The 21289-nt window shown below is 42.5% G+C and overlaps 1 protein-coding gene across 3 annotated transcripts; it reads right to left on the reverse strand.

Moving 5' to 3' along the window:
* Positions 1-1467: 1467 nt before the first annotated feature.
* OPALIN (oligodendrocytic myelin paranodal and inner loop protein) lies at positions 1468-16925 on the reverse strand. Of its 3 annotated transcripts, XM_054243178.2 has the most exons (7): positions 16863-16925; positions 13706-13840; positions 12921-12956; positions 9304-9336; positions 7803-7922; positions 6181-6237; positions 1468-4318 (listed from the first exon to the last, which is right to left on the reverse strand). In XM_054243178.2, the coding sequence occupies exons 5-7, from the start codon at positions 7806-7808 to the stop codon at positions 4142-4144; spliced, it is 240 nt and encodes a 79-aa protein (XP_054099153.1). In that variant the 5' UTR covers positions 7809-7922; positions 9304-9336; positions 12921-12956; positions 13706-13840; positions 16863-16925; the 3' UTR covers positions 1468-4141. The 3 variants fall into 3 exon arrangements, with proteins under 3 accessions (XP_054099153.1, XP_035124513.1, XP_035124516.1); XM_035268622.3 differs by lacking the exon at positions 13706-13840; XM_035268625.3 differs by lacking the exons at positions 7803-7922; positions 9304-9336; positions 12921-12956; positions 13706-13840.
* Positions 16926-21289: the final 4364 nt, after the last annotated feature.

A 21289-nucleotide genomic window follows, 5' to 3' on the forward strand; every position in this document is an offset into this window, starting at 1 on the left:
GGTTGGGGCAGAGAAACTCGAAGGGGTGGGACCCAAGACTGGGCTTTCCGAAGATCTCAGAAGAAAGACCACAGTCCTTACCTGGGCCTTCATAAGTGGGTAATCCCTGGCCAGGCGAGTCAACAGTAATTACTGTTTGACTCTTCTTGAGAAAATCAGTCACATTTATGGTGGAATTTGGCCAACGTGGTTTGTTCTCGCTTACAATCAAAGCTTTTAATTCATTTTAGCCTGGATATGAAAGTCTATGATAAATTGATTCTCTGTCATTACAAAGAAGATTTTAAGCCCCAGGTCACACTCAGCCTGTCCTCCAGAGGCCCCCATCAATTTTAGAAATAGTTCTGCAGCCTACTAGACAGACTCAGCCAACAAAATGTTCCCCAGTCTCACCTGTCTAGTTTTAGTACTTTTACACACCTTCAGGCAGCCTCTCTATGGGATGGAGGAGAGTGGGTTTTTCTGAGTTTCACCTGGAGCTACAGCACTTTAATGTATGCCCTGACATAATCAGACTTTTCACCCATTTGGAATTGTCAGAGGTTTGAAGTGCTGTGCCCCTTTCTCCTTCTCCTCTAACTTCCGGTAAAGGAAAAAGGAGAGTATAGATTCTTATCTCATTTGAGCCCGAGAGAGATAGTTTTATGTCTTTGAGCTTAGAGGCAAAGCACCTGTATGAAACCTTTCCTGATATTACTTCCTTAGATGGAGATTCACATTTATTTGTGTAGAGAGACATTTCCGCAAACACCCAGTTGCCTTAGCATTTTCATTATGCCCCCAACATTGTCTTAGGACCTGGCAGATTGTCTGACATTGGGAGGAAACCAGTGCACATGTTGTTAAATCAGGTCATGCGTTAAGCAATAATTATCATCAAGATGGTGGGAGTGCAAAGATTATGTGACTTTACAATCTTTCAAAAATGAGTTATCACTTTTTTGTCTTTTAACATCACAATGTTGCAGGGAGAAATGCCTTAAGCAAAGCTAATAATCGTTACTTCTTGGCAAAATAAGAAGTATCTCTCTCCACCATCAAGGTCAGGAACTGAGAAGAATCGTAGAGGGTATAGACGGCTATGCTTGTGGAAGTAAGGAACAGGCAGGCAGAAGGAGTGCTTTGCAGGGTTTGGGGAAAATCAAAGTAGAATGTTTGGACCGGATGGATGTAACTTTAGAGACAAACCAATTCAAACACCAGATGATACAGGAGGAAATGAGACCCACACACATTGTGCAGCCTGCCTAAGGTCACCCTTAGTGTAGCAGCAGCCCTGGGTTGGGGAAGTGGAGCTTCTGACTTTGGGTCTTATTTTGCTCACCACACGGGACTGCCCTCCATGAAAGACCAAACGTCCTCTAGCCTGGCAGAGAAAGTGCCAATATCAGGAATATCCCTGGGATAATCTTGGTTCCACGGACAGTGCCAGTGCTCTATAATATAGGCAAAGAAAAGCCACAAACATTTTGTAGGTTCATAAGAGCGGCCATTTTACTTTTCACTTCATCCCAACATATGTTCTTGTGTATTACGCAGAAATGACAGAAACTGACCCTTTCTAGTTTAATAGAAACAATTTTTAAATAAAGATTCTAAGCCATGAATTATAAGTAGAATTAAAATAAGTGATCCAAAATACAATCATCCCTCACTTTATAGCTACATGGCTTGTTCACATGCATATTTCAATTCAGCTTCACAACCACCCCATGAGCTAGGAGGATAACTGCTGTCTCCACTTTACAAGTGCAGAACTGAGGCTCTGGATGATCAACAGTCGGCCTAGGGCTGACACCTACGAATATCAAAGCCAAGACCACAGCGGAGTTCTCAGTAAATCCAAGGTCTTTCATGACAGGTTAAGAGAAGTACAAGCACCAAGATTGCTGGACACGTCTGTTTAAAAACGGCTAAGTCTGCTTGTTCAGGATAGCTAGATCCAGAAGACGTGGCACAAAACTGAGTTTCAAAAGGGGCTTTGAAGAGCAGGTTGGCATGTGGCAGAGACTGGGTTTAAAGAACATGGTCTTGGTTATTCAGGGAAGAGGACCACGTTTCTGAGCAATCAGAAGCCCTGTGTGAGAAAGGAATATTTTCTAGGATATCTGTGTGGCTCATGATACTGGTGGGTGAACCTAAGATGCCCTGGACCCAGGCTTTCCCACGTGGAGGCCTGGCCTGCTCAAGGGCAAGGGCTATACATATGGGAACCAGGCTGCCTCCTCATGAGATTGAAAGTGAAAGCCTGTCCCAAGCTGGATGGATGGCAGGCACATTTCTCCTTAGCCCATTCCTGTGATCCTGTCTCTATCCGCTTGGGTCCTCTTGATTTCTCTTTCTGCCAAACGGCTTTTCCCCATGATAGTCCAAGGACTTGGGCCTTTTCTCCATTCCCACAGAGAAGATACAGCCCTTATTTCTAATAATGTCTTGGAGAAACTCTTGCTGCCTTCCTTCTCCCATCTTTACTTTCAACACACACACACACAGAGTCCATGGCAGAACTGCTCTCCTTAAATACGCTCTGATTACAGACACAAGTAGGAGCAATGAATGATGTGTCTCCTAGGCCAGGTGGGAGGTAGAGTACCTGACACATGCTGGAAGGAAGTCTGCCCTAAGTCACAAAGGAAGTGAAATTCATATTGAGAGCAGAAGAAGAGTACAGAAAAACAAACAACAAAAAGGCTTGCAAGGGATTGGAAAATGGGAAGAAGAGTTAGTGGGTAAGAGAAAGCTGAAGGGTGGCCTATCCTGGAGTCATCCACACAAAACAGGGCAACCTGGCCCAGTAGGCTCAATGGGCCAACTTCACTTGAGGTGGCTTCTCCTTTTCCATTTGGCCTTCTTGGAGAGAGTCCTCAGCAAGCTGAAGTGGCAATGCTATGCATGGGCTTAAGGGTCTTGTTTAATCTGAATCCTTTAAAAAAATAAAATAAAATAAACCATAACTTTAACAACTATCCTTAAAGCATAAAAGTTAAAGTTATTTGAGGAACTGCCATCAGAGCTACCATAATGTCTTACTTCAAAAATTAAGCAAAATGCTTTATTGTAAAGAAAAAGTGTTGTTTTAATATGAAACATGAATTTCCATCAACATTAACATCTTTAAGGTTAAATGTAAAACCACCAGTCTCTGTATTTGGAATTTGGAACTTGTAAGAACCTGGCTTTTCCTGATTCATATGAGGACAGGATCACACCTAGGCTGGAAGATTCACATACTACCAGCACAACACCCAAGATCATCTTTACATAACAATTTGGATTACAGGCCACAGGGAAAGTTTGCCTTAACTGTCCCCTTGTGTGACCCTGTGACTATGGGGAACAGATGCTGGTGATTAGCTATTTTAACAGGCAAGGAATTTGGGAAGAGGTAGTAGTAAGGAAGGAGAGAGAGAGAACTAACACTTTGACAACTAAGTAGCAGACACTTCCCTTTATGTCTTATTTAACCTTTTCAATTATGACATGAGGCAAATAATATTTCCCCTCCTTTAAAAAAGCAAAAAGTGAGGCTTAGAAATGTTTAATGACTTCTCCAAAGTCATACAACTGCTCAGTGGTAGGTCTGATTTAAGAGTCCATATTCTTTCCACGCTATATGACATGACTAAGCCATGTGCTTCCCTGTGATCATGGGATGTGTGGCTCCACACGATTTCTACCTTGAGATATTCAGAAACAAGTAACTGCTTCCTCTCACACATCCTGCATAAGTTTCATTTATATCCCAGCTTACACCAGGCTGACCTTGGCAACACTTCCATGGAAGTCAGGTCCAATGGCTTTTTTGAGAAAAAGGATATGGAAAAAAAAAAAAAAGAGATGAGTAGGCAAGACACTCAGAAACCAAGCCCCTTTCCTAAATGACAAAGAAAAGCAGATTCCCAATGGGAGCAGGAACAGGAACTAACGATTCCATCTTGTGAGTTACATGTACTAACTAAACCACAAGATTTGAGAGTTGGAATTAACCATGTTGGGGATGTCTCCTAAAGAGACAAATCAGCCCCAAAGTGTTCCAGATCTATAAATGAAATTGGATTGCTGAAGAAGCAGCTTGGCCTCTTGCCTCTCCAGGACTTTCCACCCTGTTCCGGTGCCAGGTCTGCTCCTTGACTGCGCTGCCTCATTCCAGGCTCAGTCTGGGCACAAGCCACCACAGTCCCCTCCTTCTTTCCATTTCTACTGTAGGACGGTAAGGGTCACGCACAGGTTCCTCACTTCCTGCTACAGTCTTCACATATATGTGGGCTTCTTGTGCTCCCGTGGTATTCCTCTCATGTGTGGGCGATCTTCTAGGATTCTTAAGGAAACAAATAGATTTTTTAAAAACGACAGCAGATAACTCTTCCACACAAGATAGACTAACAGCAACCACATTTACCCTCCCACCTGAAACAACCAAAACAAGACAAAACATTTGAAGCAATAGTTTTCAAGACACTAGACAATAGGCAAGGAAGGACAATGGTCCTTGAGAGAGAAAACAAATGAGGAAAGATCCATGATTGCCTGATCTTACTGCCTTGGGAGAGCTTTCAGGCCACTCAACTATCTTTTGTTTTTTGTTAACAAATTATCTTCTTTTTTGTCTTTTAGCTTTTTTTTTTTTTTTTGAAGACGGGGTTTCACCATGTTGGTCAGGCTGGGTCTTGAACTCCCGACCTCGGGTGATCCGCCCACCTTGGCCTCCAAAGTGCTTGGATTACAGGTGTGAGCCACCACGCCCGGCCTTTTAGCTTTTAATTTATTTGTGTACTTATATTTAAAGTGAATTTTGTAGGCATCATATGGTTGGATCTTGTTGTTATAGCCAATCTGAATGTTTCTTTCTGTTACTTTGGGTATCGAGACCATTTACATTTGATGTGATCATTGATATGGTTGGGTTTATATCTACCATCTGGCTATTTGCTTTCTGTTTGTTCTACCTTTCTGTTCATTGTTTCTTTTTAACTTTTTCTACTTTATTTCATATAGATTTTAGAAGGACCTCATTAAGTTCCATGAAAAAAATGTATTGGAATTTATATTGGAATTACATTTGCTGTATAAATCAATGGTGTTTGACATCATTATGTTTTTAAGGCTTTCTAACCAGGAGCATGGTATATAACCCCCTTTATTTAGGTATTATTTAATGAGTTTTTTTAACCAAAGTTTTATTATTTTCCATAAAGGTATTACATATTTTTATTAGATTTATTCCTCAGCATTCTACATATTTTTATTATCAATTACCATCACAAATGATAATTTTTAAAATCACTTTTCTAACTGTTGTTGTTGTTGAAAGCATAAATTACTTTTGTATGTTTTGTATCCAGTAAGCTGATTAAAATTTCTCGTTAATTCAAATAATTTTTTTTTTTAGACAGAGTCTCACTCTTGTCACCAAGAGTGCAATGGTGCAATCTCGGCTCATTGCAACCTCCCCCTCCTGGGTTTGAATGATTCTCTTGCCTCAGCCTCCCAAGTAGCTGGGATTACACGCACCTGCTACTACATCCAGCTAATTTTTTATATTTTTAGTAGACATAGGATTTCACCATGTTAGCCAGACTGGTCTCGAACTCCTGACCTCACATGATCCACCTGCCTTAGCCTCCCAAAGTGCTAGGATTACAGGCATGAGCCACCACGCCCGGTCTTTATTTTCTAATTTTTTGAAAATCCTACTTCATTGACTAGGATCTAAAGTACAATATTGAATAGAAGTGGTGTTAGTGAACATGCTTGTTTTATTTCTGATCTAAAGAGAATGCTTTCAACATTTTGCTGTTAGGTATGAGGTTTGAGGTAATTTTTTTAAAAAGACGTCTTCTTCAAGTCAAGGAAGTTCCCATTCTATTTTTAGTTTGCTGAGAGTTCATATCACAAGTGACTGTTGAATTTTTTTGAACTCTCTTCTCCTATTGAGATGATCACTTGAGTTTTCCATCTTAATTTGTCAGTAAAATAAATTATATTAAATGGATTTTCTAATATTAAGTGAGGCTTGAATTTCTGTTGAGTTAATAAAAATGCACTGAGAACCTTCTTTGTGCTTGAGCTTCCTCTCGGTCATCTCCTTTCCACATGTGCTCACACTGTGCTTCTTTTGTACATAAAAGGCTTTAAAACATGTAGTTTGTTTACTGCGTGATTATAACCAAGGGTTCTTACCTCAGACATCTTGGGATTGTCATCAATTTCTGAAATTTCACATGGTCTGTCACTTTCCTGAATTGGTAGAAAAGAAAAAGAGAGCGAGAAAGAAAGAGAAAGAAGTGAAGGGTCATAGCATTTGGCCATAACTATGATTCAAATCAGTGGTTCTTAAATCTGAGTGCACGTTAGAACAAACAAAACAAACACAGAAGCATCTAATAACATCCCCCCTCAAACCAAACCAAAACTAAGAAATATCATTGTGATTTATCCAGAAATAAGTGACAGTAGAGATGAAACAATATCAGCCATGAGTTAATAATTGGGTTCACTATACTATCCTCTCAACTTTAGTATATGTTTGAAATTATAATTAAAAAGTTGTTTTTATTTTATCAAGATCAGTGCTATAGCTTTGTTATCCAGAAATGCTGATTTAATTGGCTTTGGTGATTGAAAATTTTGAGCCTCCTAAATAATTTTAAAGTGTACTAAATGTTGAGAAACTAATACTTAAACCACACAACCACTAACCACAGTACTGCTTAATCTGTTTAAAATTTACAGCTTGTCAGCACATTTTTACATGTAAAGATGTTCCTCATCCATTATCTCATTTCATCCTTATAACTTTCCCTACCTCCTAAAATAGGGAGGGCAGTGTCTATGACTCCTGTTTTGGAGCTGAACTAACCAAGACATATAAAATGTTAAGTCACTTGTCCAGGATCATATAAACCATGAAGTAGCAGAGCCAGGTTTAGAACCTCAATTTTCCATCTCTTCATTAACATACAATGAGATATATGGTAACAACCATGAATGTCAATAAATAGAGAATGGAATTAGAACCCAGAGTTCACATTACACAGTTGTGTCACAACCACAGAACCTTGTTGAATAGGGGTCTGGGTAGCCTTTGAATTCTGAGCACAGTCCCCAGAACAGTCTGGCATTGGCAGGGGGTGGATTGGATGGGGGGGATGTGGATTCTCTCGTGAATTATACATGTTCAGATGTGTGAAAAAGGCAAAGATAGATAGAGCCACTTCTGGATCCCTACTCCTCTTCGTCTCCCATCTTTCCTTTTTTTAAAAAAAAATTAGTAAATGAATGAATTATATTTATTTTTTATTTTTTTAGTAGAGTCAGGGTTTCACCATGTTGGCCAGGCTTATCTTGAACTGCTGACCTCAAGTGATCCACCAGACTCAGCCTCCCAAAGTGCTGGGATTAAAGGCGTGAGCCACCGTGCCTGACCCTATCTTTATTAATGTTATATCCATCCTCTCTTTGTAAAGCTTGTGCGCTTTTGTTTCTCAACTTTAGAAAGCACATCCACTGTACAGACGTGTTTGCCATGGCAACAGACATCCCTCTCCACTGCCACTTTTTGTTAACCCAAATACCATCCTTGCCAGGAATTCCTCAGCTAACCTGAAGGTTTTATGACAAATCAGCTCTGTCTGGTGCCTGATGTCATGTCTGCAATGGAAATTACGGCCCAGAGACTTCCACCATCCTGCCCTCAGGAAATAGACATGGGCCCTGAATTCTGAGACCCTTAGTCCAAAAGCCAGTTCACTGAAATACTGATAATTTCCTACACATCTGGACCCAAAGAAGCTGATAATCACCTCCATGTCCTCAATGCTGCTTCTTCTTCGGTGAATCAAAGTAAGTAGCAAAGCCACCAGCAGGGCTGTGGCCACCAGGGATGGGATACCTGCTGCTAATCCAAGAGAGGGCCCACAGTCCTGGCACAGAATGAGAAGCACAGGGTCAGGGGAAGCTCACAGTCTTCAAGAATAAATATTGAATGTTTCATTCAATAGATTAAAAATAAAAAAAAAACTGCATGGATCATAAACGTCATATGTAAAATCAAAAGGGCAATGATATACTGTGCAAAAATGTTTGTAACATATATAACAAATGACTTACTTTCATAGGACTTAATTTACAGTTTAAATCTCTTGGAAAGGGTGATGATCAAGTAGAAAAATGGGCAAAGGATATGAACAAGTATTCTCTAGAACAGAAAAACAAATGTCTCCTCAACAAAGGAAAAACTGAGATACAATTCAGAGCAACAATTAGATGCCATTTGCACCTGTTTGGCTAAAAATAAAAGCTTTTGTTATATATCACACTTTTTTTTGAGATGAAATTTTGCTCTGTTGTCCAGGCTAGAGTGCAATGGCACGGTCTCGGCTCACTGCAACATCCGCCACCCAGATTCAAAAGATTCTCCTGCCTCAGCCTCCCAAGTAGCTGGAACTACATGCACGTGCCACCACACCTGGCTAATGTTTGAATTTTTAGTAGAGATGGGGTTTCACTGTGTTGACCAGGCTGGTCTCTAACTCCTGACCTCGTGATCCACTCACCTCAGCCTCCCAAAGTGCTGGGATTACAGGCATGAGCCACTGCGCTCAACCGTACCATATTATTTTAATATGAATTTTTAAAAATGTATGTGCACTAAATGCATTAAGCAATTAATTTTCAAATTCCCATTTTGCTTTGATTGGAGTGGAAATAGTCATGCTTTTAGTTATGTAAGTTTTCAGATTTGCAGACTATCTGGAAATGTTGAAGATAATCTGCAGAATCCCTTTAAAAGTGCAACTCTTATTAAACAGTGAATTCCCTTCACTTTTGGGGGCAATTGATTTTATTAAAGAATAATAGAAGTATATGAATCATAAATATGTAAGTGGATGACTTTTCACATGAGGGATATACCCATAAAACCAACACCCACGTCAAGAAACAGAACATTATCAGCATCCCAGGAGCCCCCTCAAATCCTTTCCAGCCTCCTTGTGCATGACCACTGTTCTGAAACCTATCTCTGTAGAGTAGTTTTGTCTGTTTTTCAGCATGATACAGATGCAAATATAAGGTGTGCACTCTTTTGGGTCTGGCTTCTTTTGCTCAACACCTTGTGAAATGCATCTGTGATTTTACATGTTCTCCCTCACTTTTGAGCTGAAAGGGTCAAGAATAATTGTTGAGCCAGGTTCTATGCTTAGTGACAGTTCACCTATCAAAATTTAAAGCTCAAAACAAATGCACAAGATGGATGGAGCATAACTATCATCCCAATTTTATAAATTTAAGTGATATAGTTACCGTTTCTTTCCCACCTGTAACAGGAGAGGAAGTCTGCATGGAAAGAGAACATACATTGTAAAAGAACAAAAAGTCTGTAGAATCCACATCATACAAGAAAGACAACCTGCCAAAGGTTAGGCTATAAGGCCTACAGTTTAATCCCTTTGCTAAACTTTCTGTTAACAACTACCAAACAGAACCTAACTTGATTGCTTCCCAGCTAAGAATTGCAGGAAGATTTGGCTACAAGGAAAAAAGAATTAGGAAGCTCAGGCAATGTCTTCACTACTCACCCTGTGGATGTGCCATGACACATTTTACAACTCAAAAGGGCTTCCCCCTGTCCCTAGTCAGCACACCTAGCACACTTTGGGCCTCCTTGTTCCCATTGCTAGAAGGGAAACACATAAATAATTGTGGAAGCAAGGCTCTTTAAGGTAGTTTTACTTGTTTTCAAATAAGTATGTGATGAAGCAAATAGCGGAAGTTGTCAAATATCCATGCTCCTGGGGATAATTCCACATGAAATGGATGCATTACATGTTTCTGGTCCGCCTCTTAAGCGGGGTTATTGCATTTCACTCATTTATAAGATATTTCAGCCAAGAGTTTACCTTGTTTAAGAAATCTAAAGGAACAAATTCTACAAGAGAAACTATGTAAATGACACTAAGTGGTATTCCGTGGGATTAAAAGCAGAGCCATAGAACAGCCATTTCTCCACTCACAAGCTAAGGAGCTGTGTGTCTTATCTACACAATGCGGATAGTAGTAGCTGCCTCTAGGGTCGTTAAGAGGATCGAATAAGCAGCAGAAGTGTGAACGCTTGTCATCCGTTTAAATTTTGCAAAGCTCTGTTCAAACCTGTTATTTATTTAATACTCTCAGCAATCTCATTGTGTATATTGGAGTCCTGGGACTTGGACTTTTGACAATTATTGTCTCCATTTTACAAACAAATGTAATGGATCTCAGAGAAGTTATGGGACTTGTTCAAAGTTTCAGAGATAGTCACAACTCTAATCTGAACTTGGGTGTTTGACTTCCCAGCCCACACCTCTTTACCAGAAAGCTCCCATCAAAAGAAGGACTTGAAGACCAAGCACTGACACTCGTACTTAAATGGCTGTACTTTGACCTAATCACAGTCTCCCTCACCCGCACCCCCACATCACTTTCATCCTGCATTTCCCTAATGTGTTCTGTTTCTAAGGGTCGTAGGAAGAATCAGCCCTTGTTTCAAGTAAGGCTTCCTGTCTTCAGAGTGTAGAAATAAACATAGGGTGGCTTTGACCAAAATAAAAGGAAGGTGTCAACTCTAAGAACATGGGAGTGCCCCCATAGAGCCCAAGGACAGATGGGAAGATGGTTTCTCCAGGGACTGGAGCTGGGAGTGGGGAACTTGTGAGAACTGAAGACACCCTCATTTCTCCTTCACTCCAGAGCAGCATGGCTCTGCCTGTAGTCTTCTCTGATGTTTGCTTCCTCTCTTTCCCTCCAGTTGGATTTTTCTGTCCTCATAAACTCCTGCTAATTTACCAGCTAATGCCATGGAGTACTTAGGATGTGCTGGGCTGTTCAATAATTTTTCCCATATTGACGTTTATTCTATACAACTGCCAGTGAACAGTAATGGGACTATGATAATCTAATTTTACAGATGAGAGGAGCGAGGCACAGAGAAGTGAAGTAACTTGTGTAAGATCACACAACCCTAGGTGGCGGTCCCCAAGCAGTCTGGCTCTGGGATCCATGCCGTTAACCACTGTGCTACATGGCCCCCATGGCCTAATGCAGTGTCTCAACCCCATTTTTAATACTTGACAGTTTAGTATGGACTGAACTGACAAACTGAACTTGACATTTCAGTCCTCAGCAGGGACTGACGGGCAGGGAGCCCTGTTCCAAACTCCCTGCAGAGAGGGCTCCAGGTGCCCACCTCTGTCTCACTTCCCAGGGCATTGGCATTCCCAGGTACTCAGCCGCACTGATGTGGAAGGGTTATGTGGTAGAAATGTAACTTCCAGGCAGGATGACCTACCATCCCCATTGTTCAGAGAGGCTGCCCAGGAGGCAAGACTTACAGTGCTAAAAACAGAAAATACCAGGCAAAGCAAGATGGTTGGTTGCTCTACATGGGTTCAAAGGGGTGAAGAGAAATGAGCTGTTAACCAAGAAAGTACTCCAGAGAAATGTACTCCAGTACTCAGTTCTCAGAGAAATGAGCTGGTAACCAAGAAAGTACTCCAGAGAAATGTACTCCAGTACTCAGTTCTCAGAGAAATGAGCTGGTAACCAAGAAAGTACTCCAGAGAAATGTACTCCAGTACTCAGTTCTCAGAGAAATGAACTGGTAACCAAGGAAGTACTCCAAAGGGTGATGACTGGCCCCATAAGGGCCCTTTTCCACCCCACTCACCCCCACTTCCCAAGAAATGGCTTCTTCTCTGCATTCTCTTGATGTGATGGGCCAAGCTGGGATAACACTGAACCTGGGGTCTCTGTGGACCTGCTGGGTTCCAGCAGGCAGGGGAAAGTCCCAGCAGTGATTGAAGGAAAAGGTTTTGACAGGAAAGAGAGGAAGAATCAGAGAATCTGCCTGAAGTCAACAGGCAGAGGCTGAAGCAGGGAAGCAGAGCAAGTTGGAGAGGTTCAGAAGTGCCCCCGACCAGGGGCTGGAGCAGGTACCAGGGTTTTCAGTTCACAGATGTCTGGGCAGACAGCAATAGGCACCACAGGTCCAGGAATAAGTCACAAGGTTCTAATTTTATGCTACTCTCTAGAACTATGTCCCCATGTTGCAGTAAAATGAACACTGGCTTAGGAATCCTCTTACTTCTAAGATTCAGTTTATTCTCTTTGAATAACCATTTTCTGAAGCAGAAAATGCCTTGCTCAACCATAGCAGCACTACTGATCAGATAGCAACCCTGGCTGTGAGTGTTATCTATACGCAATGTGCAAACAAGATGGAGGATCAACTGTGGATTGAAACTCTACCACCCACAACTGAAACCCACAATTCTGACTTGCAATTGAACACCATAATCCAGAGCCATAAAACGTTCACTCTTGTTGACTTAATCATTCCCCTTTTAGAATACATACAAGGAAATTATCTTAAATGCAGATAAAGATTATCTATAATGCTGCGTATCACAAAGTTATTCCTAATGATAATCAATTAAAGGAATAATTAACTTGAAGAAATATGCAAGCATAATATGATCATATGATTATATGATCAACCATATAACTATTATGGTTATAAAGACTGGTGGAAGATATTTGGATATAAAATTATATGTAGAGTAAGAAAACAATCGGATAAAGGCAACAGAAGTCAAAATCTACGTAAAGCCAAACAGGACAGGAAGGGGTTACATCAGTTTTCTGCTGATGAGAGTTTAGATGTTTTGTTGTTGTTGTTGTTTTCCCATTTTCCTTTTCAACATGTATATAAGTTTTACAACGGAAATAAACTTTCTCAGCATCTCTCAACTATTCCTGAGTGCATTTGGAAAGTCTGTGTGACTTATCATCGTGTGTGAGGTTTATGTGCATACTGGAGGGCTTCTGTAAATTCTGCACTGGCCTTCGCTGCCTTGCCTGGTGAATGGGGCCGTTATACTTACTGTGTTTGCCGGCAGGGTGAAGTTCAGTGAAAAACCCTGCAAGATAGAAGGAAACATTAAAGCTCCCAGGGACAGTCAGTAAGCTCCAAACTCACTGACCCTGGTGGACTCCGAGAGGTCATTGATCCTACAGATTCAGCCAGCACCCATCTTCATGCCCAGCCTTGGCCCCAAAATGAGGAGGGGAGGAAAGAAGCCTATGGTGAGTTCCTCCCTCAGCATCAAGTCATTTGCCACCCCCATTCCCAAACCAAGTCCACAACCAGAACCAGATGAAGAGGCAGCCGGCAAGGCTATTGCCTGAGGGGTCCCATTCACAAGGGCAGCAAAAACGTTACTAGAAATTCAGCAAAGTGCTAAAATTATGTTTATTCCCTTAGAACTCCTTTGAGAGAGAAAAACGGTGAATTTAGATGTACTTTGGGGCTGGGCTCAGTGGCTCACACCTGTCATCCCAGCACTTTGGAAGGCCAAGGTGGTCAGATTACCTGAGGTCAGGAGTTTGAGACCAGCCTGGCTAACATGGTGAAACCCTGTCTCTAATGCAAAAATTAGCTGGGCATAGTGGTGCATGCCTGTAATCCCAGCTACTCAGAAGGCTGAGGCAGGATAATCACCTGAAGCCATGAGACAGAGGTTTCAGTAAGCCACGTGTACTGCACTCCAGCCTGGCCAACAAAGAATCTGTCTCAAAAAACAAAAAAAGAAGTATTTTGTGTTTTCTCCTTGGAGTAGAAGGTAAGACCCTCACCAAAGGGCATGGTCTAACAATACCTGATCCTTACCTGGGAAAGGCAAGGCTTCTGTTTTTACGGTGTCTGAGGCAGAGGTTCTAGGCTGCTGGAGCTGAAGTGGCCAGAAGGACAGAGGAGCAGCGAGCAGTTCTCTTTCCTCCCCTCACTCAGTAGCTGGTCTCACCTCTCCCACAAATATGGAGTCCAAATGCAAAGATCGTGGTCTCAGTGGAGCACCAAATAGCCTGCCCAGGGCCTCAGGTGGCTCCTTCTCCTCCCTGTCCCCAGCCCCTGTTACTCCAGCCTTTCTAGGCTGCTCTCCACCAAGTCCCTTCCCTACCTGGATTAGAAAGATGGGTGGACCTGCTCTGACCCGGTGACACCTTTTCCCATTTCCCTTGGTGGAAGTGGTCTTGTTCCCACTTTCTGGACTCTCAGCCCTTTGGGTCCAGTCACCCTGGATTAATGCCTCCTGGCTGGGCCCTCCTTCGGCCTCCCTGACCCCCAGAGATTCCCCTGGGCTTGGCCTATGCTATAGCTCCCCATCTTCCCAGCCTCCCAAGACCAGGTACTGTCATTCTAGAAACAATGCATTTGCTAAGTTTTAAAAGTAAATGTTATCCAACAGTAGGAATGTTGTGAAGGATTAAAGAATCCAAAACAATCATGTTTCACACCTGAATTATCTGAAAGATCATCTCCCTCAAAACCCCCCTTTTACAGCACAGGAAACCGAAACCCAGGGACTCATCCGAAATCACCTTATGGACAAATGAGAACAGCTAGAGCTTATGTCTCAAAACTGACCAATGGGCTACGTCTATGTGAATCAACCCCAACCCGAAAGATGGTAACAGAGGAGCTTGTCCCAATATAAGCAAACTGATGAAACGCCTATTTCAGCTAACTTACTGATGCGTTGGAATTCAGATGGGTTAATGAACAAGAAAATCTTTTGTGAACTAAAAGTGTTTTAAGCACCTAAAAGGTGTAAGTCCCCTAGCTTTTGCCCCAAAATTATGTCCTTCAATTAAGGTGGCCCTGCTCAGCTAGCATGCTTCAGTGGTGACTCTGCCCACTTCTCTGCCTCTTGGCAATAGGACAACCACATTTTATAGAGAATAAACCAAGCCTAAAGAATTTGAACAGGTTTCCCAAGTCCAAACAACTACTTAGCTGACACGAGAACCTGAGTGTTCTGGTGACAACCTCTTTCTACCACTCTACAAGGATTCTAAGTAACTTCGAACGTCTCTGTGGATGAATCAGAACACCCAGGCTCACAGCACTGTGCACCTCTGCTTCTGGGATGATGCTGGAACACAGGGACGTCTGGGCCTCTTAGGTCAAGGTCCACTTGCTCAGGAACCTAACCACTGCCCTTTGTGCTAGCACCAAACCAACAGGTGCGGCAAGGACAGTTGATGGTCACTGCACTGAATGCAGCTGCCCAGCGCCTTATCTCATCAGTGGGCACTGGGCCCTGATGTCAGCAGCCCCAAGACAAAGCTTCCTTTGGGAGGACACCAGAAGAGGGGGTACAGCAACAAGTGGGCCATTGCATGCGTTGTTTATCAACATTTGGATGACGGAGATTTAGGCCAATTTTAGAAAGACACTCATATTTTGTAGAAACACAGTACAGTGCTCTCATGGAGAGATAAACAATGCACAAATAGGGGTGGGGAAGAGTCTGATGCAGTGCCCTTCAGAGACACAGCTGAGTCGGGTGAGGCAACCCTGGGCTTGGAGCCACCCGATCTAAATTCGAGTCCAGATTTAGCCACATAGGGGCTGCGTGGTCTTGGATAAGTCACTCAAACTCTCTGGTCTCCATTTCCTCATAACAAATCTATTCTCCCAGGCTCAGGTTTCCCATTCTTAAAATGGGATACTATTAACTTGCCTTGCCCACTTCCCAAGAGAAGTCCCAAGAGAATATCGTAATGCCATCTGTGGCAGCTCCTTTCTCCCAAACTGTAAAACACCCTATGTGTTTTAGGGATCACGTGGTAGCATATTCTTCACGGCCTGGCCAGCACAGAGCACGGGATAGGAAAATTCTTGTGGGATGGAATTGCAAGTATGAGTTAGCAATAGTCAAAGTACTAGAATTTGATGCAATGCACTTACTGCTTATTGCTAGTCTGAGCACTATGCAATATCTACACAATGATTCTGAAGGCACTTTGGGATCTCAGTGGCTGAAGGTCCTTCATTATAAGTGTGCAGTTTGTGAGAGGAAGGAGGAGGAGGAAGAGACAGCATAAAAACTTACTGCTATTGAGGGGGTGCAGGTTTTAAGACCCTGTCCTCACAACTTCCCCGTAAGGGGCGCCTATTATTCCTTTGTTATAGCCGTGGAAACTGAGAACAAGATAGGTTTTTGTTCACCAGCTTATATGTGGGAGAGATCAGATTAGATCACAGATCTTCCTAACTCCAAAGACCGAGTTCTACTCCTTTTAATAATCCTTTTTGTTAGAAAAAAAAAAAGATTCCACAAGAAAGTGAGATTATGCAATATTTTTCTTTTTGTGTCTGGCTTATTTCGCTTAGCATAACGCCCTCCAGGTCCAAATAGGACAAACATGGCAAATGACAGGGTCTCCTCCTATTCTAAAGTGAATATTCGGTTGTATATATACATATATACCACAGTCCTTTTATCCATTCATCCATTGATGGACACCTAGGGCTGTTTCTGTAATTCTTTGGTAAAGAAATCACAGAACCCTATTCTGCTTTCTCTTCGAACTTAGCAAACTTTATTTGATTGAGTCGCAACCAAACATGTATCACAAGTAAACAAGAAAGGTGGTAAGTTTCTGATCAATGATAACCATCATGTTATTGACAATGTAGCAAAAGCCAGATTAAACAAGTAAGACATAAAATCATTGATCAGATGCATTGCTTCAGCTAGAAAGTGAACACAGATGAAACATCTACTCTGTACCCTTGTATGTGGGGGTTTAAAAACAAAACCTTAATATCAAAATGAAAGACAGACAAGATCAGCAAATATTAGGTGAGAAGTTTTAAAAATGATTAGTATTTTGCATATAGGAAAATAATTTAAAATCAAGTTCCTTTACTTCAGTGTACACTTAATTGAATTAGGAGACTTGAGCTTTAGAAGCCTGGGAATTGTTTTTACAGAGAAAAATGAAAGTTCGATTGAGAAGAGATGCCAGCTCTCACTCACCATTTCTGACAGCCTCCCAAGAACCTTCTTCGTACGCTGCCCTTGGCAAGTTCCTTTCTCACTGGCGTTATTGGCTTGCGTCTTTCATTTGTAGCAACAGTTAGCTGAGAGAGCTGCAGAGGCAGGCTGAGAGGTGGCTCCTAGAGGACCCTGGCCAAGCCATTTATGGTCAGGGGAGTAGCCAAGCCCTCAGTCCATCCCTCAGGAAAGATGGGCTGCTGGTCCATGGCCACCGTGTATGGCCTTGTTCACCCATCCTCTTTACCTTGATTTTCTGTCCTTATTTTTCAGGCTGCTTTCTTGGCTATACCTCCTTCTCAGCAAAGAAGCCACAGCTGGCCTGAGAGCTTGGGGGCTTCTGTAGACTGCAGCTCTTTGGAAACAATGGGTTACACAAGGCTGAGGCTGGCCACTCCATCCTCAGCTGACAGGCATCCGCTAACCATCCAGCAGCATGGACGTCCAGGATGCCTGGAGGAGGGGTGGGGGCCCATTCTGCTGCAGGAGTCGCACTGCTGTGGGCTCCAGTTGCTGCAAGGTGCTGCACTCACTGGACAACAAGCTCCCTGGTGTGAGTTTGACCTCATCCCCTCTCTGTTTTTGCATTTTGGGTGGGAAGCTCTCTAGACCTGGAGGAAGCCACGGACATGGGCTGCTTTGTGACTTATGATTTCTCTGTTAGGGATTTGCCTCTTTAAAGTGGTGAGTGAGTTGCCAATAAAACAATAGAATTAAATCAATAATTTGTCCATTGAAATGAAAACCACTGTGAGAGGAGCAAACAGGAGTGTAAGGAGAGAGCGATTCAAATGACAGAGGAGGCCGTTGCTTTAGATGACTCTGGTAGATGGTACTGAAGCTGTGAATGAAAGATGAGAAGCAGGCAGACATGTGAAGGGTTGAGGAAGCAGAGTCCCAGGCAGCAGCCACGGCAAATGCTAACCTCTGCAAGCTTGGTGCACTCGCAGAACCGGAAGGAGGCCGGTTGGCTGGAGCAACGTAAACCACGGAGTGACCCCAAAAGGGGCTAAGGATGGAGTGAGTTTGAGCCCTTTTGATGTGCCATGGGAGGGCATGGTAAGATTTTCATCCTTAAAGCCTTTCCCAAGGGTTTTTCAGTGGGAGAGATGCATGATCTAATTGCTGCTGATCAAGATTGCTGGGGCTTCTCTGCGGAGCAAGGACTACAGGGGAAGAGAGTGGAAGCAGGTGGTGGCTGGTGAGTGAAGTCCAGGTGAGCGATGAAGGTGGCTGCTGTAGGATGAGTGTGTGACTTACTGCAGAGGTGGAGCCAGTGGGATTTGATGATGAAAAAAATATGGGGCAGGGGAGGGGAGAGAAGACGAGGGAAAGAGAAGAATAGAGCCCACTCCTGGGTTTGGGGTTGACTAACAAAAATGGAGACACAATTGGCTTAGGCAGGTAATACTGGAGAAACAGATTACCCTTACACCTGGGTAGCATAGGGGCTGTCCAAGTGGGGGTGCCAAGTAGGCAATTGGATAAAGTGAGTGTGGGCTGAAGAGGTCCGTTTGGGAGAGGCCAGCCTGTGGATGAGCAGGTAGACAGGGCAGAGGGCCAGGACAGAGCCCAGGGGTTCACAGACATTTAACAGCCTGGAGGAAGTGGTATTGCCAGCAGGGAGAGTTGAGTGAGGCAGGAAAGTCAGAGAAGTTTGGGGGTCACAGGAAAGAAATTTCATTCAAGAAGGGGAGTGGATGTTGGTTAATTGTATTAGCTGCTGCTGAGAGGTAGCCTCTGAAGAGGTCCGAGGAGCCTTCTGATTCCCAGTAGAGGGGTTGCTGGTGACCTTAACAAGATCAGTTTAGTGGCACAGTGGAGACCAGATTGCCTTTAATCAGGTGGGTTTTCTGTCCTGGTTGCGCACCTGAATCGCCTAAGTGGTGGGGGGGGGCATGGTTATAAAAACTCTTGATGGCTGGGCCCTGCCCCCAGAGACTCTGAGTTAATTGATCAGAGTTGGGCAGGGGCATCCCAGGGGGTGCTAATGAGCAGTCAGGGGACAGCTGGTGTTCTAATCTGCTCCTAGACTGTATACCCCACCTCCCAATACTATTACACAGGGGACTGGGATTTCAGTATATGAATTTTGTGGGTATACAAACATTGTTGCAGTGGCCTTGTTCTAATTTTCAGAAATCTTTATCTAAAATATTAGTAATAAGGTAAGGATAAAATGAAATTTTAGAACAAAAAAACAACTTATAGTCATTTTCCTATCTATGAATGTTACATGTGAGAGTCATTACTTCTGCCTACCAACGTCGCTAGTTTACCTTATTCTTGTCATGAAGTTAAGGATAGCCATGTGACTTGCTATGATCAATGAAATGAGTAGAAGGAATATGTCACTTCCAGGCAGTTTTAAGAGCCAGTGTGTCATGTGTCACCCTTTTTTCCCCTGTATTATAAAACCCAGCAATGTTCTGATGCTGCTGCTCCATCAGCCTTGTCCAGACTGAGGATGATATGAAAGAGTTTTCAGATGACCAGAAATGAACATGTAGTGTAGACAAGAAATAGCTCTTTCTTATGTAAAGCCCCTGAGATTTGGGGGATAGTTGTTGTTGAAGCACAAGCTAGCCTGTGCTGACTGATATACCAGCATTCACACCCTTGTACCACCGGGACTCATTGTTAGGTCTAGAAGATAAATGTTGCTGAAGATTCATAGCTTTCTTTTTTCCTTCTTTCCTTCCTTCCTTCCTTCTTTTGTTTCTTTTTCTCTCTCTTTCTTCTTTCTCTCTTTCTTTCCCTATCACCTATCCATCTACCTATATCATCTATTTGCCATCTATCAATCATCTGTCATCTCTATGTAATTGGTGACTGCAAATGGGCAGAAAAGTCATAAAATCTTCAGACTATGTATAACACAAAACAACTGCATATGTTAAAGGATTTTGCATTGAGAACAATCTGAGTCCTTCTAAAAACACAGTTGTATAGTTACTCTTCTGTAATATAACCCACAAAACTCTAAACATACCCCAAAGCCTCTTCATCTAATCAACCTGAAGAGGGTGTCCTTTATCAGATGGAGTCCCTGTCTTTGTGTTGGAAATGACCCTGTGTCAGTCAGGATCCTTGCAGGAGACAAGTAATGTATACTCAATTTACTACATTTGAAAAGAATGTATTAAAATGACTACCTATAAATGTCCCCCTTAGGGGAAGTGCAGTACCCCAGTGTTAGACAAGTAGGGTGTCATTGCCACCCCTAAACCTGAAGTGGCAAGTGGAAGGAGGGACTTCCAGGGCCCCCAGCAGGGACTTTCACTTACTGGGAGCCATGACCTTTAGTTTCGAGTGTCAGATGTCCTTAGATAGAGGAGGGTGGCCATGGGAGCTGAGGGGCAACTGGAAGATGTCTCCCACATCTGGATGGTTTCAGCAGCAGACATCTTCACAACAATTAGGTTGTCAGATTTCCAGTTTGTTTTAGTGTAAGAAAGGGAACAAACTTGAAAGCCATCTTTAGCTTTGCTCGTGACTTTTGGGATCCATAAGTGAACTCTGTTCTGGAACTAGGGACATGGGTATTCACCAGAAAGTGTAAGGCTGTAGAGAAGGGCCCCCTTTTAGTATTCTCTCTCAAGCTCTTGTGATATTAGAGAAAATTATCACCAAGAGGACCCATTTGGTCTGAATTAGCAATACAAACCCAAGACACATCAATAAATCCACATTCTTTAATGAAACCATCCTTTCTAGGTAGAGACGTATGTTAGGTGCTCTCCGCTTTCTCTTTGAAACTGACATCATTTCATGAAATGTAAACTTACACAAAATTAAAAATACTGATATGTTTACATATAACACTTTAAACAGTTTTCCTTTTTAAAAAGAAAACTTTTAGGCATTTGGGATGGCTGTTCAGAAGTTCAGTCTACAAAAGAAACTTTGAAAACATCTGCTGAAGCCAAGGGAACATTTGTTCACAAGTGGAATGCTAACAGTACCAATCTGAAAGTTACCCAAGGGACCCAATCAATAGAAAATCCCAAAGTGAATTTGCTAGTTAGCAGGACTTTACGAATTATTTAAACCAGCTGAGCAATCTGTGAGTAATGAGAAACTTTACGGCAGGAGTGTCCAATCTCGTGTTTTCCCTGGGCTACATGGGAAGAAGAAGAATTGTCTTGGGCCAAAAAATACACTAACACTAATGATAGCTGATGAGATTTTTAAAAAATCACAAAAAGAAACTTATAGTATTTCAAAAAAGTTAACGAATTTGTGTCAGGCCACATTCAAAACCGACCTGGGCCATGGGTTGAACAAGCTTGCTTTAGAGAGAAATGTGAAATAGAAATAGAGGGGAAACGTCACCTTAGCAGTATTTACCCTACAGATTTACCTTAGAGGAAAATAGAGGTAATAGTGAGTGAATCAACAGCCTCTCC

Source organism: Callithrix jacchus, chromosome 12, assembly GCF_049354715.1.
Source record: "Callithrix jacchus isolate 240 chromosome 12, calJac240_pri, whole genome shotgun sequence".
In the NCBI taxonomy this organism is placed as follows: domain Eukaryota; kingdom Metazoa; phylum Chordata; class Mammalia; order Primates; family Cebidae; genus Callithrix; species Callithrix jacchus.

Bases quoted from the DNA above. Each gene is read 5' to 3' on its own strand.
- OPALIN (XM_035268622.3), bottom strand. The intron at 7,923-9,303 runs GTAACTATATCA...ATTCTGTGCCAG, and splicing joins TTACAGGTGGGAAAGAAACG to GACTGTGGGCCCTCTCTTGG. The intron at 6,238-7,802 runs GTGATTATCAGC...CTACCAATTCAG, and splicing joins GCAGCATTGAGGACATGGAG to GAAAGTGACAGACCATGTGA.